This window comes from Psammomys obesus, unplaced genomic scaffold (genome assembly GCF_907164565.1).
Source record: "Psammomys obesus unplaced genomic scaffold, mPsaObe1.curated_primary_1811, whole genome shotgun sequence".
Classification (NCBI taxonomy): domain Eukaryota; kingdom Metazoa; phylum Chordata; class Mammalia; order Rodentia; family Muridae; genus Psammomys; species Psammomys obesus.
Genome location: NW_026596125.1, coordinates 1,609,080 through 1,627,154, shown reverse-complemented (window position 1 = coordinate 1,627,154; position 18,075 = coordinate 1,609,080). Strand labels below are relative to the sequence as shown.

The 18,075-nt window shown below is 35.3% G+C and overlaps 1 protein-coding gene across 5 annotated transcripts in view; it reads right to left on the bottom strand.

Moving 5' to 3' along the window:
* Positions 1-18,075, bottom strand: part of Lcor (ligand dependent nuclear receptor corepressor) — a 104,446-nt gene that overhangs the window by 17,277 nt on the left and 69,094 nt on the right. For 4 of the 5 annotated variants that reach the window (XM_055629974.1, XM_055629977.1, XM_055629976.1 and 1 more), the window contains 2 exons: positions 15,728-16,015; positions 12,763-12,856 (listed from right to left, as the gene is read on the bottom strand). In XM_055629974.1, the coding sequence (XP_055485949.1) occupies positions 12,763-12,856; positions 15,728-16,015 (382 nt within the window). Of the gene's footprint in view, positions 1-452; positions 10,017-12,762; positions 12,857-15,727; positions 16,016-18,075 lie in introns of those variants that run through there. The other variant, XM_055629978.1, reaches the window with a different exon arrangement.

Below are 18,075 nucleotides of genomic sequence, written 5' to 3'. Positions count from 1 at the left end.
AACCTTAACCAGCTGACAATGCTGCTTTACTATTTGTGATTCAAGAGCAAACAAGTTATCAAATACTTCTGTTTTGGCAACTAATCTTACTGAGAAGTTTTAACTCTAATTATGAAAAACTGACTTTTAAGCAGAAGATGGCATTATGAAACCCAGCCTATCTTGGTTAGCTGAAAAAGATTAATTTAAAGTACACAATTGAATAACGAAAACAAACCTAGTCCAAGGACAGGGTCAAGTCAGTAAGCACATGAAGGACAAGGTAGTATTTGCACTAGAACACTGAACTAACTCTGCAGCAGCGCTTCTAGTAATATAAAAGGGTTCATCTGGAGAGTGAAAGAACAACCAACTTTGACTGCCATGTGCACTTCACAGAACTTTTCCCCATTTTGTAAATTACATACAAGCACTAAAATCTTAAGGAGCAAAAACCAAGCTTTAAAAACAGGTTTTCACAACAAAATTTATTAGAAGAATAGTGGTTTTTAAAGTCTAGCATCCAGTGAGAACTACCATACACAACATTACAGCTGGGAATGTTTCTCCAAAATGTCATGGTCAAATAATACAATGGAACCATTAAGTCTTACACATGCACAAAAGAACTAGTGCTTCTGACATACAATGAAAAAAAAAAAAAAAAAAGAAAAAAAATAAGAAAGAAAAAAAGGGGAACCACATGAATTAAAATTTAAGTACTCATCACATACATTAAGACACAGCTTATTTTAGTCCAGTCAAAATCAGAACTGCATTAAAATATTTAATGTAGTGCAATCAAACCCAAAAACTTAATCTGTGATCATAAGTGCTCTACTACATAAACAAATGATTATAGCAAGAACAAAAAGTTCAAATCACACAGTACAAAAATCTGTAAATAAATATAAACTACAGTACAAGAGAAATATTAAATTATACAATTCCGTCAAACTGTAAACAGTATATTGAAATGAGGTCCATAGAGTAAAGGGGGTTCCTGTTTTGTTACATGACACTGAGCTTGTAGAAATCTGAAAAATGCCATTTTCCATGTCTTCAAAGGCTATGGGTTTTAGAGTTTCTTTCAGATGTGAGATATCAAATACTAAAGCAGAGGGATGATTTCTTTGTTAACCACAAGCAGCACTGTGGAAAACGTTTAAAAGACAAGCCCCCATCAGAAGGGACTTGTCGCTGAGGTCTTTGAGGCTGTAAAATACACTGAGATAATAAAACTTCCTGCTCTACGCAGACCTAGACCTCTGCTCATTTGTTGTTGTTGTTTTTTTGTTTGTTTTTTTTTTGTTTTGTTTTTTTTACATACTTAAAATGTTAAAATACCAACTTTGGCAGAATCACTACTGATAAACTCAAAGCACTTATGGCCCAATGGTTCCATCACAGTGGCCAGTGCACAGATTCTCTGAAGACATTGCATAAATAGAATGTAGAGGTCAGACACCCAAGGACCAGTGCTTGAATTTAGTAGTAGTTATGAAGAAACAAGAGCCACATCAAAGAGGAACTGCATCTGTTAGAATTTACAGAAGCAGCTAGGAATGTCGTTTACTTTCATTGTGCTGGCTACTCGTGGCATTTAAAAATATATAGTTTAAGTGTGTGTGTGTGTGTGGTGGCTATACATGTATGCATGTTTAAAAAAATACACTGTTAACAGGAACCCCCATATTATCTGCTCAGTAGTTATAACTGAATCTATAGAATGCCACTATAAGAGTGTGAGGCACCGTGTGCTGGAAAGTTATGCAGCTTTAAAATCTGTTTGGCTGAGTTATACCTGGATACCTGAACTGAGTTTTTAAGTTGACATTCATCAAAGATGTGCTACCAGCACGTTGAAATAAAAGCAAAACAGAAAAATACAAGTCACTGTTAGGTTTAAGAATAGCATCAAAGTACCTGAATTGAGTGAGAAAAGTGTGAAAACTGTCCCTGAGGGTTTTTAAACAGTGTGTACAAGTTGATTTTCTAAGAACATTAGCTTTATTTAACAGTGTAGACTGATAAAATACCAATGTCTGACAGTTTAAAGTGGAGGTCTTAAAGAATTATACGCAAACGCTCCAATGTACAGTTTATGCATTTTTCCCTAAAGCAGCAACAAGCCGCTGTTAAGTACACATCCCGTCAGAACAAGCACACGTGGGAGTCAGATAAAGGTTTCTTCTGTTGTTTTTTTTTTTTTTGACAGCACAGCATATCAATATCCAATGACTATATCTTTCCTAGATCAGAATGTAACTAATTTTGACTAGCAATATAGGATTAGACTTTCAATCAAACACTTCGCTATTACATACTAAGATTCCTTAAACTCACTAATGCTGGTAATACTAACCTAGTTAATCAACCCCCCTTGATTTTAGAAATATACCCTTCCACAACTTAAAACCATTAAGATCCATATCAGTCCTCTGATGTAAAAAGCATGTCAGTGAATTAGTATTAAAAATTTACACAGTAAAAAGGCTTGAATTTCAGCCAAAGATTCTAAATACTGCTCATTCCCTGAAGACTTAAAAGGGAGAGAATCTCTACCCATTTCCTTAGTGATTTATATTTCTAAAATGGTCTGATAACATGTTTCATTTGGGGAATTTCCCCCCGCTCACTTTCTCTCAAATTCCAAATTCCAAAGCCAGAAATGCTTAAATGAAATGGGGAAAATGAGGCAATTACTTAGAGTTACTAGAAAGGTACAAAATGTTGTCTTTTGTTAAAATAAGATTTATATAAATGTGATTTGACCCCATATCATGTAGTTATGGTTTTTAAAATAATCATCCTAAAACTTACAGTACCTAAGACTCTGAAGATAAATTAAGACTTTAGTGTTTTAACAGAAAAGTGCTGACTTATCCCTTCCTAGAACTTATAACATTTGGGAAGTGCTTTCCTAATGACAGTAAGGTTTGCTATATACCTTCCACCAAGCAGGAAAAAGTCACCCGGATGAAAACCTTTCAGGAGTGTAGCACTAGTTATTTACCAAATAAGAATCATTTTGTTCATCCTGTGGGGGTAAAAATATTCTAGACTGAAATTCTATTTGGCTACTGAATGTTAAAAATCCCTGCTCTACTGTGTCAGTATCCTGTGTCCAACTATTCCCTGCCCCCACCCCCACCCCTTACACACTATCCACTGAGAATCTAATCTCCAAAGAGATTTAAATGTATGTTTTCAGGACATACCTGAGAAAGGGTGCGATTATGCAGAACAAGGAACCCAAGACTGCACTAATACTGGTCAGAAGTTCACAAACTGTTTTTCAAGACAAATCTAAGAAGTTTAAGAGGTATGAATCTTCAAATGTCTCACTGATTTAGATTATTTATTTGGTATGTGTGTAGGGTCATTTCCAGTGTTGAAAATATCTTGAGCCTGTTCAATGACAGTTCAAGGAGTAAAGAGTTCATTTTCACATTCAAACAATAAAGGTTAAATATTATGAATATTTGCTACATCCAATAGATCTATGGTTTACTAAAAGTGCTTGCTTTTCATGCTTTTTTATGGATACAGCTCTAAATGAACTGGAAATCTTAAAAATTACCTCCCAAAATATTCTAAAATTATCTCATGTTTACTGTCTTCCAAATAAACATTAGACTTAATTCTCACTTTCAAACAAGGTAAAAAATTTTCCTATCAAATGCACGTAACAGTGTCTTGAGACCCACTCTTAGTTTAACTGATACAGCTGGGGGCAGCTATCTTTTTCGATTTCTCTAAAGTTTATACCTATCCATCCTATGTTCTAGCCCCTGCTCCAAAATCCTTTTGAACACTTACAGCATTCAGACAGTGTTGTGCCTTAGGGCTAATGTTTGCTTCTTTAAAAGGTAAATGCAAAAGTTGGAATAAAAGAGTATATGGAAAGAATTTCCTCTATTTTCCCTTGTCACCATGTTCACAAATCTTCAAGTCTCAAGAACAGAATCCAAAATAAAGGATATGGAGGTCTGCATTCCTTGTACCACAAATACATACACACATACATACATACACACACACACACACATATATGTGTGTGTATGTATGAATGTATGTATATATTCCTTTTCAGTAGATTAAAAAAAAATTGAACAAACCAAAACCAAATCAAAACAACAACAACAAAAAACAAAACAAAACAAAAACAAAAAAAAAAAAAAAAAAAACAAACCCAAACCCAAAACCTATATAGTTTAATAGTCTACTAAGTGGACTATTTGGCTAAAGCCATCAAGCTTTGAATTAATACTGGATTGACCAGTGTATTAATGAAAATTTAATTCTAACAGAAACGGAACAAGGAAAATGTGACATCTTCCATCTTCCTGAAGGCCAAAATTTAACCTGAAACTTTCAATCTGCTAATAAAATATTAAGTGGGTACCCTAACCTATTTTCATATTCTATCACCAATGACAGCAACCTGAATAAATACAAGAATGGAAATGTAAAAACAACCTCAAGCATTTGGTTAAATAGTTACAGAATAAAAAAAATTGTTTTAAAATGAAAGCTACCAGGATGTAATAATTGTGAACAGAACACTAATTTGTCATACACATGCTTTGACAGCACAAAATAATTTCAGGTTCTGACCCTGAACTGACAATTTTTTAAAAATGAAAATAACCAAATAAATCTAAGCTTCATCATCATGGGGCAATAAAATGTAAAAAGATCACAAAGGCTTAGAACCAGGTCTGGCAGCATGTGCTTCCTGGGGGAAGGTGGAGACACACTAGCAGCACAAAGGCTGCCATGCACTGCCTAATAACAGAAGGTAGTTAGGATATGGGTCATAGCAGGTAGTCAATTCTAGTCTTCTCCAGAAAACTGGTAACTAAACACCTCCTTGTGCCACTTAACATTTTGCTATCTGATCCCATACAGCTCATTTTACAGCTAAGGTAAAACACTGGGAAATAGAATGCCAATTGGTTGAGGTAATGATTTATATAAGATAACCAGAGTACTAAAGCACTTCAATGTTGTAAAGTAAAACTGTACCAAATAAAGCTAATACACACTTCACACCTCTGAGCTTGCTCACCAGAACTGAACAGTAATTATCTTCACATAAGGACCCTACTATTACACAAAGCCTTGTTCATATTCATGATCTGCTGTAGCAAAGGTTTATCAAGCAACATCTAAACTTCAGAATAACAACAAACTTATATTTAAAAGTATAATACACAAATATAAATATTTTTTCCTGAAAGAGAGACCTTGTCCTTCATGGTATTTGGGAACCAAAATAAAAGTGTGTAGCTCATCACAATGTAATTCGGCTGTTGTAAAGCCTACAGAACAAAGTAAAATAATACGCTATATTGGGTCATGCCCGCTGATTCTGCTCTTTCAAAAATAAGAATGCTAATAATAAAATACCATCCTGACTCTACCTCACCTGGGACTGTTTACAGTGTTTTTGATTTCACAGTACTGTAGCTTTTCTACTGTATGATGTCAGTGTTCTCTCACTAAAAAGCAAGGATTTATTTTAAATATATTATTTCCTTCCATTAATTCAAATAATGTTATATAATTTGAATAATGCCATCATTTGCCTTACTGAAAAAATGTGAGAAAAAAGGCTTTTGTGACAGGCAGTTTTGAACTATACTTTCCCATACCATAAAAATGGTCAACTGTTGTCCGGGCCAAGCAAAACTCTGATTAGCAGAAATTAAGCATGCAAGCAGACCAATCTTCATCACACATTTATGAGGACGTCTCCAAACTAGAATATCTACACTGAAAGTGCCATATAGCATAGTGGCAAATCAAGAGAGAAATCAATTAAGGGATCACTGTGGGATGAGGACTGACAGCCACCTCCAAGAAATACGCAGTATAATGGAACTCTGAACACAAAGTTTAACATTAAAAGTGCACCTGAATATTACAAACTAACTTTACAAACCTACAATAAGGTAAAATATATATCTTTTGAAATATTCAGCAGCTTTTGTATTTTTTTTAAGTTTTTTTTTTTTTTTTTCTTGAGAGGCTCATGAATTTTAAAAGGGACCACTATCTAATTTCAACCATGCTTCACAAAAACAATAATGGCTATTTTATATTGCAGTTACCAATGTAAATGCAATTAGTGCTTTAAAACAATCTACACTCAAAGAAAACAACACAATAGTGAAAGAAAAAAAGAAAGAAAGAAAGAAAGAAAGAAAGAAAGAAAGAAAGAAAGAAAGAAAGAAAGAAAGAGAGAAACCAGCCAACCAACCAACCTTTGGAGAAAATATGCTTATTCAAAAGCTTCTTGGAAAAGAAAATTTACCTGAATATCAAGTCATGACTGATCTCAAGTGTAATGTTAAAAAGCTTTACAGACATGAACATTACAATCTTCAGGTCTCAGGACTTTAATCTGAGAAGTTTAGAGTTTGGTTTGTTTTTAAAATTCACTTTCTAACCAAAACAAACAATAGAAGTACTTGATTTTCACTATTTACAACTCTCAGCCTACAGTCTGAAATGACACAATACAAGTTCTCTTATTTAAACTGCAGCATTAAAGGGTAGGCACACCATTCTTCTGCTGCTCGATTGTCATCCACTGAAACACACATAGAGAATATTTACGTTAGTAAAATGATCACTCCCATTACACTACAATGACAAAAGTTACGTAACTCAACTCATACATCACTACGAACTAGCACAAGGATTAAACCTCTCTGAAGAGTGAAAGTATAAAAGTTCAACTTTTAGGGCCAGATTTTGAGATGGGCCTTTAATGATGTCTTTCTGAGAGGGAATAAAAGCACAAATTAATTTCTCAATGGATCTTTTTGCAGTGATTTTGGGCAACTGAATACCCCAAGCGCTGCACAAAAAGGAGCCATGCCTGAAATTAATTGTGTGCTAACAAAACTGAGAGGGAACAAAGGAGGTTTTCCTTCATAAGCTTAGCCTTTTGCTTTCAGCAAACCTCACACAACTTCCTTCAATTGCAGATGAAAATCATGTACCTCATAATGTATTTTTATTGCAACTTCCAGCTAGGCTAGGAAATATTGCAGTCACATTAATATTACCAAACTCTCTGTCTGTTGAGACTAAAAAGCCAACAAACAGGCAATCAATCACTGATTAAATTACTTTACAAAATAACCAAATCAAAATAGGAATCCACACCCAACCTATGTCAAAAATGAACAGTGCTTTAATTTTAACAGCAGCAATGGTGTGCCTAACCTTTGAACACACAGGTTGTGAGTGAAATCTTTTGCCTAATTGAATTAATGGGTTCAAAGTTTTCAGTCAGGAATTTGTGCATGGGGACTATCTGGACTTATTCCTACTACTTCTCAAGTTGTTATTATCTCCTGAAATAATCAATTTTAACCCAACGAGCGCCGAATGCTTATTTTATTTTATTCTATTCAGAAAAGCCAATGATTTTGGTGTTTGGCTAAGCATTTAGAAGGGTCTGATCAACTTTCTCAGCAGACTAGCATACAGGGTGTAAGTGGTGTGGATTTTGCTTTGTACAAAATGGTAATTTTAACCTGATTATAGTAAGAGATTAAATTCCACTGGCTTTACTTATCAGGGATTCTTTGAGTTATCTGTCCAAAACAAATCTTTCAAACTTACATTACTGCAATTTCATGTGCCCATCTCAAACAAAGCTTAAGAGGTTCTTTAAGGAGTGCTTACACAAACATGATTGGGAAGGGCCTGAAGTGTGCTAAACAACCAGAAAAGTCAAGAGGGGATATTATATAGGATGCCATAAGAATATGGGAGGGAAAAGTTCAGTTTAATAAAATTAATTAAAATCTAAAATCCAACTTCTCCTAATCTTGTAGCAGTATCTGAATTAGTTAAAAACAGAAACTCCAGTGAGCAAACTACCAACTGAACTATTAACAGAATTAACATGCAACCTAATCATATCAGGTCACCTTGGGATTGCTATTTTTTTTCTTACCTAAAACCTAGATCCTTCATCTATGTAGAAATTATCAAGGCTGAAAAATCTAAGCATCATTTTAGCTCTGTCAAATTACTAATACACACTGCTTTGTCTTTTCTGATTCCCAAGAAGCATAGCTTAGACATCTTAAAACTAATGGCTTCAACAGTACACAGTTGGTTAGTACATGACCACTTCTACAAAACCAATGAAAATAATAAAGAAACTGAAATTTGCTAAAACGAGGCATCCTCCATTGTTTATGAAATGTACCCTGACTGCTCCTGAGTAAGAAGGGAGCGCGTCCTCCATGAGATAAGGCTATAATCTCACTTGTTGGTGAGAGCAAATTCTACCCTTAGAAAATCTCAAATGAAATTATAGCAAAGGTAGTGTCCCAAGCAATGAACTGAAACATTTTGAAGGTAGTGTGTGCACATCTCCACTGCCTCCCCTCTGGGTGAGCACTAAGACATTGCTAATTTAGTCAGTAAATTTAATAATGAATATAAATGATAAAGCATAATTATAAATGACCCAAGTATTCATCGAGTAACCAGATTTCTTAAAATCAAAGGTTCATCTGGTTTGTTTTTTAGTTTAACTCTTCAATTAGTTGAATCATGTAAGAAAAATATGAACATTTTTGTAAGATGGCTTTCCAATCCGTAATGACAAAGCTCCCAGTATGACAGAGGTGATTTCTAAAAGGGGCTTTTTTTCCCTTCTTTTTTTTTTTTTTTCCTAAAGTAAAGGCAAACATAACTTAAAAAAAATAAAATAAAATAAAATAAAATAAGAAAAGCATGCATGCTCTACAGGCAAGGAGTCCGCTTCCATGTATCTGGTCTTTATGAGGTAACTCAATTCTCTGTGTAGAGAAACATGCAAAAGGCCAAACAATATTCCGAGCCATACTGCATATGGAAATTTAAAATATGCAACATTCAGAATGCACCTTTCACCTCTGTGCACAAGCCAATGCAAAACCTGCAAAGAAGCAAGTGTCACAGTCGTGAAGTCAGGCGCAGCAGTGACAGCTGGACAAGGATGCAGTAGTGCTCACCCAGTTTGTACAGTAATTGGCACTCTACAATATTCCTACTCAGTTTTTGATTCATTTGCACTTTGTGCTGCCTCTCCCTGGGGATCTAATTCAATCTTTACAGAAACATCTGGCCCCTCCGACCTCATTAATTTCATCTTTTTCTTTGGAGGGTTTTTCAAAGTGCCCAGCCTCTCCTTTACTTTGTACTCCAGTGTACTGTGGGGAATCCCATAAATACTCTGAGCTTTGGAAACACTCATTTTTCCACTCATAACCACTGAGATGGCTTCCTCCAGTATCTCACTGTTGTACTGTCTGTAACGCCCTCTTTTCTTCCGAGGCTGCTTGGAGCCAGGATCTCCTTCTTGATCCGATGTGGGATATGGCTGTCCAGAGGTAGACTGCTCAGCATCTGAGCCCCAAGAATCAGGTCCAGCATCTAACATGCTTTTTCTATTTTGTTTTGGAAGAATAGCCCTTAATTTTTTACTAAGCGCGCTCTCCGTTTGTGAACCCATTACCAAAGAGCTATAGCTGTATTGATCACCAGTGCGAGACTCCCAAGAAAGATCCATTCCTCGAACTTGTGGTATCTTTAAATCTACAGGAGATGAATGGCTCATGTCCCTTTTTCCATCTTGTTTTGTTTGATGTGCCATTTTTGGAAAGGCAGAGTTTTCTGCAAGAAAAGGAAGGTCACTGATGTTGCTGAGTGCACCATTTCCCCTGAACTTCATACGGTTGAGGTTGAATTCGTAATGAGGTTTTGCCCAAGAGGCTTCCCTGGATAATATTAAGTGTTGTCCATGATTCTGTAATCCAGACGGCCCAAGGCTGGCAGCTGTGGACAATTGGTTTCTGCTCAGTAGTTCTTCACTAATCTGCAGGGATCGAGCCAGTGGAACTTTGAGTGATGTGGAGTGTCCAAAACCTTCCCTGGTTCCATCCTGTAAGCTTCTTGGAGGTACCCCATCACCACTCCGAAGTCCATCTGGGCGGTACTGGCTGGGTCTCCCAGGTCGCCTAATTGGATGGAAGGAAACTGATGTGAGCAGGACTTGCACAGGAAGGGAGGGGCGGGTGAGGGGACCACTCCTTTATTAGAAGGCCTTGCTTGGGTAACATCACTTTGTGTTATTTATTTATTTTTCTCTAAAATTAAAAAAAACAAAAAACAAAAAAACAAAAAAAAACACATGGTCTCAGCAGTTAGTTTAAAAACTTGATCACAAAAAAGGACAAAAAAAAAAGAAAAAAGAAAAAAGAAGAAAAAGCAAAACAAAACGAAAAAACCAGGAGTTTTTTTGGGCAAAGAAAAATTAAACCTCTTTGGCAGTCTCTGGTTGGGTTCACAAATTTTCGGAGAAAAAGTTTCGCGCAACTGTTTGAAAATAGCACCTTAACCATTAATTACAAAGTATTCATTAGTGTCTCCATTATCTATACAGAATTGTTTACCAACGTGACGTTACCACTAAACAAGCACAGTAATAAAAGAGTAAGCCAGATCATTTATTTTAATGCAATGCATTCAACATTAATAACAGCTACTTAGAAGGCTGGCAGCATTCACACTGATGAAACTTACAGATAACTGCTCATTTTTCCCACAGACAAGTTAAATGTTTAGCATTAAAAATAAAAATAAAAAATCCAAATGACATTTTTTGTACTGCTTGGGAAAAACTTATACATGAAAACCAGTCCCAAGGTGGGGGAAGAAGTTTAAACAAAGAGGAATCAAGACTCCTTGCATTATAACTTACCACACTTCTTCATTAAAAACCTTATTGGTTGTAAACAGAGATACAATACCTTAATTGCTCAAAGCAACTTTTTATTTTCCCCAGAATTTTGTTGTTATACTCAGAGCCACTAAAGTATAAACAACTTGGTAGCAATCCTCTTTAAGAACAATCTTTCTCCTTAAAATATCATCTTTGTGTTGAAATAATTTATGAGTCAATTACATCTAAAGCTAATGCATAAGATTTTGCTGTTGTTTGTGGTTATTATATATATGTTAGGTGTTTTCCTTCCTTGGTCATTCTGTTTCTTTTTTTCTTCCACTGGTGTTGGGGGCAGATTTTTTTTTTTTTTTTTTTTTTTTATCACTGAACCTGGAGCTCACGAAGACAGGCAGGTTGACCAATAACCACCAGGGACCCATCCATCTCCAGCCACTCCCTCCCCTGCTATGGGGTTCAGACATGGTTGGCAACCCTGCCATCTGTGGAGGATGGGGAACCAAATTCAGGTCTTCGTGTGTGTGTGTGGCAGGCTCTTCAGCAACTGAGCCATCTCCCAGTAATTTTTGCAATAGAGACAGGTTATTGATCTTAAGACTGGCAACTGGCAAAGCATTCCCAAGAGCAACAGATTCTTTCAGTAAGGCCCAAAAGTGGAATTTTACAAAATTAAATGATAAACAAACTATATTCCCCCAGATTTCACAGAGAAAATTGCCACCATTAACAAAGTAATGCTGAATACTAACTGAAAGACGGGAAGTACTGCTGATGAATTTATCTTCCATAAAAGAAAACCAAGTAGAAAACATTTTCCATTCAGCTTAAACAACATAGACTATCAATCTGGCAGCCAAGTCTAAGTTGAGTCTTAAACACGAGATTCATTTATGTAAACTGTACTTGGGCTTCCAAGAGGCATGCTCTCACAAAGCTCAAGTGTTTTTGATATCGAAAGGGACCGAAGTGACTTGGGATCATGCTGGCTTATATCTAGTATATACACGATAAAATCCTGAGAAGAGCTTATATTAAACCATGAGAAACAGGTTAATGTTTTTAGACTGAATAAGAGTGAAAGGGAGGGAAACAATGAAATTTAGGAGAAAATAAAAAGGATTTTTTGAGAAGTCAGTAGAAGAATCCTTAAATTTGAAGGTAATTAAGAGTAGGGTGAAAAAAGTCCATTTAGTGCCTACTTATTCCTTCAGTGTCTAAAAAACTCCCCATATCAACAATCTTAAAAGGTTAAAGGCATACACTATTAACTAATTTAAGCTCATCAAAGTAAAATTTCTTATCTAGATGATGTCACAATTTTCTGATATGGTATCTAAATATTTATTGATATTTGCTTTATTGAAATGGTTACTAGATATACATTAAGAGGATTAAGTATTTCTTACACTATAAAATAAGTAGTCACAGAATTCACTGTGATCAAACTAAGTGTATAATGTTTAGCAGTATAAGATGGTTATCCATCTACTTACAACATTCTATTAAAAACAAAAAAAACCATAGAATTAATTTTCTGAACTGCCATGGAATTAAAACTGCAGTTCAAGTCAACAGCCAATAAAACAGAAAACTGAACCAAAACAAATAAAAATAAACACACATAACACACACCTCACTAGCAATACCAAATGAAACACTAGCACCCACTTTTCATTCAATAGCTTAAACACAGATAATAGTGTCTTCACTTTTATACATTGCAATTATTTAGCTCATGTTCCACACTCCAAAACACAACAAAAGGTCCAAAGGTATGTTCTTGTCATACTCATGAAATTTCACTACATGTTTAAAAACTGACAAAATTGATCTATGTTAGCCAATTTTAGACTGTACAAATACACTTCTCCTTCATTGATGACTGAGTCATTTTATAACAGGCTCACCTGTAAGACTGAGGATCTGAAGGATATGCTTATAATACTCAGGGAAACTGGCTGATCAGCCTTTGATGAATTATTTATATACAACTGTGGAAGGCTATAAATGTTTTCCCTTACCCGTTCCCTTGAGTACTGGAACAACCTGGAGAATGGCTCAGGGAAGTGCTGCTAGCACATGGACTTTTCTTAGTAGATAAATCAAGTACACCGTCTGTAGAGACACAAACAAATAGCTGAGGATATTAAGAGCTGAAACAAATATGAACTGGCTGTACTAAAAATTTGTCATACTAGGGTATTAAATTCAAAATAAAAAAAAAGTAAGAAACAAATTTAGCAAAGCATGTTGTACTGCTATATATGAAATACATGTGTATTTCTTGGGGCTAAAGATTTTGTCAACAGGGCAAAAGAAAATTAATATATTATAGAAAATGCTGAGATTGGAAATACCAGTTACACAGCATGGGTTCTGCACCAGAATAATTAGACTTCATTTCCTAAACCATTGTTCAAATGTATAGATACTTTTTAAAAACATACATAACCAAATTCTCCAAAAGCATATGAAACTTCAAGGTGGAAAATTTACAATCAGAAAATTATTTTTAAATGACCTGATTATACTTCGTGTATATACAAGATAATCTGAAGGATGAATTACTTAATAGCTTATAATTTGTGTGTATTTCAACTATTTTTTGATATAAGAAATAGGTATATTTGAATTAAATCTTTTAAGACCCTGCAAATTCAAATTTCAATTGCTAAATTTTGTTTAAGAAAACTTTTTAAAAATTAAAATATTTTAAAATGTTTAAATTTATTGTAAAAAAGAAAATGAAACATCTCAATATTGCAACAGCATGGAAATGTATCCTAAAAACGAGATGAATCGCAAATCTGAGTTATTAATACATAAAATTAACGACTTCTTTTTCCTTCATTCCACCCAGAGCCAAGAAAGCTGAGTCAAAGTTTCTTATCAGATTTTTAGCTGGTAGAGGGAAGGTTGTGGTGTCTATGCCAAAAGTAGATCCTGGACAGTACCTACTTACCCCTTGAACCTGAGGACATCACAACTCCCCATTTCAAGTCATTAGAAGTATGCACTAATCCTCTAAAATTAAAAGACCCAGCCTTATATAAAGTTTTATTTTTCGAAGTCATTAAAACCTCTATAAACCTAAGTGTTATGTTAAAGAACCAAGTACCATCCTATTAAATATCTAATACCCAACTAAAATCTAAAATGTAAATGCAGTGCTTAGAATATTTCTAACCCAAGACAGTCACTGTAACTTATAGAGGCTATACACACACCTCTACATTGCAACTCTTTTATGAATCTGAAATTTTAGATGCAATATCTAGAATCAAGAAACTTTTAGTGAAAATGCCATTTTGTAGAAAAACAGAACAGAACAAGAGTCCAAACAATCTTCAATAAAACAGAAAAATGGCAGGTGGTGGTAGTGTAAGCCTTTAATCCTAGCCTGGTCTACAGAGCGTAGTTCCAAAATAGCCCGGTCTACATAGAGAAACTGTCTTGAAAATAAACGAACAAACAAACAAAACCACAAGAAACAAAGCCTTGTAAGTACAGTAACCAAAGGTGTACTGGTCAGTGTGAACAGAGTGGGCTAGTAGGGCTCCTATATGGGTTGTTCTCCAAGAAGATATTTTGTTTACCGTTCACCAAAGAGGGAGAAAAAGAGAGCCTACTCAAATACATATTCAGTAAGTAACTAACACCAATCCACTAACAGGAACATCTTTATATATTAAAATAAGAAAAAAGGTCCTTTTAAAGAAATTAATTTTAAAAATTTTGTTCTAAAATCAAGATGTATTTCTTACCAATAAATCCATACAAAGTATACCTTTTCTGCCATTAAGTTTTGAAGACATTAACTAAAATATTTTTAGTAAAACATCAGCAATTATAATCACTTGTAGAAGTTTAAAAAGTGCCTTGGTTGGAAAATGCTGACAGCACTTTGTGAGAACACAAAGCAGCAGAGATTTAATCTATGTAAAATACACTTACTTACTTTATATTTGGTTTTTTGAGGCAGGGTTTCTCTGTGTAGCCCTGGCTGTCCTGGAACTCACTCTGTAGACCTGGCTGGCTTTGAATTTACAGAGGTCCACCTGCCTCTGCCTCCTGAGTGCTGGGATTAAAGGTGTGCGCAACCACTGCCTAGCTAAAATACACTTTAGATACATTAGAAACATCTGAACCAAATTCATAACCTCTAAGCTTTTCTAATGATTTGGATTCTCAATAATAGTTATTTTGGAAATATTTTCAAGTTATTTCCTTAATTTAGTACATGTGTATATATTGCACTTTACAATCTAAAGTATATTCAACTGTCTTTTATTTATAATACTATTTATTTTTAAATGCAAGTCTCATTATGTAGCCCTTGCTGGCCTGGTAGACAAGGCTGGCCTCAAACTCAGAGATCTGCCTGCCTGTGGCTCCCAAGTGCTAGGATTAAAGGTGTACATCACCACACCTAGTCTGATACTCTTTTGAAATCACAATACAGATTTTTACTTATCTCATTTGAAGAATGTCACTTCCATGCAAAGGATGTGTCTCAGACAGATGCTAGTAGTAGAGTACTGAGTAAATGGAGAAACTTGCCTTTTTACAGTTCTAAGAATCTGATATATTATCTTAGAAAGTGCAAACGCTGACACTGCTCTCACGTTAATCTGAACTTTGGTAGTAACTCCTTGACTTTCCTGTGTGGTGCACCCTTCATGATCTGATGGGTAAAGCTGTAACAATGCTATCTGTGCTTCTCTATCACTGGACAGTTGTAAGAATTTAAGAAAGACATTATTTTTATTTTTAAGAGACAAGGTCTCCTTATATTGGCCTTGCCCCAGGTGTTCCTCCTGCCTCAGCCCATGTAATTTAGACATACAGGAGCATATACCCATAACCAGCTAGAATCATATCATTTTCTATCCTATTCTTGTTGCTGGCACCTTACTTATAATTTTTTTCCCTCCCCAAATTAAAGTCTTCTGATTGGGTAGAAAAGACTATGACATCAAACCATACCTTGTTCGCTAGGTTCTGACTGAGACTTTCTGACAGTAAGGTCCAGAGGTGAGTCTTGGTCAGCCATGAGAAGTTTGCTGAGCACAGGGTTGTGAGTTGTTGCAGCCGTGGGAGAGGTGGTGACTGGAGATGCTTTCGGCAGGCTTTGGTTCTTTGTGCTATTGGGCTGGCTGGGGTCCTGAGTAGAGCTATTTTTTGAGGTATATTCAGCAGCAAATTGTTGGATCATTCGCTGCATGATCTCACGGGCCACTAGGGGAATATTGGGGTCGGAGACCCAGGGACTGTCTGTAAACAAAGATTTATTTACTTTTAAAGTGGGACAATAAACTAAAGAAAAAAGACAACTTTCAAGAAAACATAAAACTTCACTTCAGTTTTTCTTAAAAACCTATATCCTAATAATTGTATACCCCATTTGATTTATATTCTTAATTGGTAAGCATCTGAATCATGGATACTGAAAATAAAATTTTCTTAAGTATTTCTAAACAATTCATCCCTAGAGTTATAAAATTAAATAAAGGGCTAATAAATGTTATCTTCTGGGTAAGAATCACTTACCTGATATGGAAATATCTAAACCATTTCTTTTAGGAAACAGTTACTGTCAACATCTATAGAGAATGTCAAGTTTTCCCTTAACTATTGCCTCACATTTTGAAAGCATGGGTTACTAAATTTATAAGTGCTTAATTTACTTCTTGTTAATGTCTAAAGGAATAACAAGATACGAAAGACATTTAACTTTAGGATCCAGGACTTAATGTCAAGATCCATGTAAAGACAGGTTACTGAGTACTGTCCTCAGAGTTTCTGGTTGGGGAGTTTGAGGCAGATGGTCTCAAGAAATAGTGTTCCCAGCAAATTGCCAGCTGCTGATGGTCTATGAACCATGATTTTAGAACTCCTAGCTAGGAGTTTAAACATCACATTTCAAATGCTGAAGACCACATATTTTCCATGAGTTCTTTAAGTAACTAGCTAGGAAATAGAAAATAGCTAGCAAAGTAATGAAACACCTACACCATCAAAGTTTAGACAATGTTCATTCAAAACAAAGAACACAGGAATTCACTGACTCTTGGAACTGAAAAGGATCTCCAAGTTCAAATGGGGTTAAGATGAAAGGGAAAGGGAAAGAGTAAGCCTGTTACCCATAGTCACTAAGAGGCTGCATCTGATGATTTCTGTATCCCCAATCTGGCCTGATGTAGTGTCTGTTTAATTTATTTGAGTAATAAACACAACAATCAAATAAATTACTAACTAATACCTTTAAAACAAGAGAAATGTGACCTAAACTTGTACAGGTGGTTACCAGTAAAACTTGTTTATAACTTTTCTCCTGACCACTTTAATGTTCCACTGGTAAACTGAATTCCCTATGATGTCTCCAAGGCTTTTTCAAGATTTCTCAAAAAGCTTTAGTTTCTTATCTGTTAAGATTAGCTAGAAAAAGCAAATAAATGCTCATGATTTAGAAAAATGAGGAACTTTAGGTTAGTTTATGAAGTTAAAATCCAATTTTTTTATTACTACTAAAACATTAAAACCTCCACAATAAGAACAAACCATCAAAACCCCACAGGCTCCTAACAGATGCCAAAGAACAACACCTGATACCCCAGAAAATGTTCATGAAGTGACACTTTTTAATTCTATAGACTTGTTCTACACATTTCTATCCACCTAAGTCATAGTAAATAATCCCACATTTCCTCTATAAAAGACTGGATGTTGCAAACGGTTTGTAAAAAATAATAATATAGATTCAGTTTTATAACCAACTGCCATGTTTTAATAAAATTTGAGCCATACAGCGCCTTTAAAAACTTTAATCCACTCAATTTTCCCGTGTGTGTGTGTGTGTGTGTGTGTGTGTGTGTGTGTGTGTGTGTGTCTCCACTAGTGTCATGTTGCATATGGAGATCCTTTTATCATGGGAGTCCTGGAGATCCAACCTAGGCTGTCAGGCCTGACAGCAAAGCACCCTTGCCGACTGAACCATCTGGGCAGCTCTTCTGACATTCATTTGATGTGTATGTGTGAGTACCTACATATAAGTGCATGTATTAAGTATACCTTAATATAACTTAACACAAATAAATATAAATTACTCCCATGTCTGGTGCCTGTATAGGTCAGAGATGGTGTTAGGTCTCCTAAAACTGGAGTTATAAGTTGTTTTAGTGCCTATGTATATGCCAAGAACTGAACCCACACACTCTGCAAGAACAGCAAGTGCTCTTGACTGCTGAGCCAGCTCTCTAGCCTCTAACAATGGCAATCTTATCTATCTATCTATCTATCTATCTATCTATCTATCTATCTATCTATCTATCTAT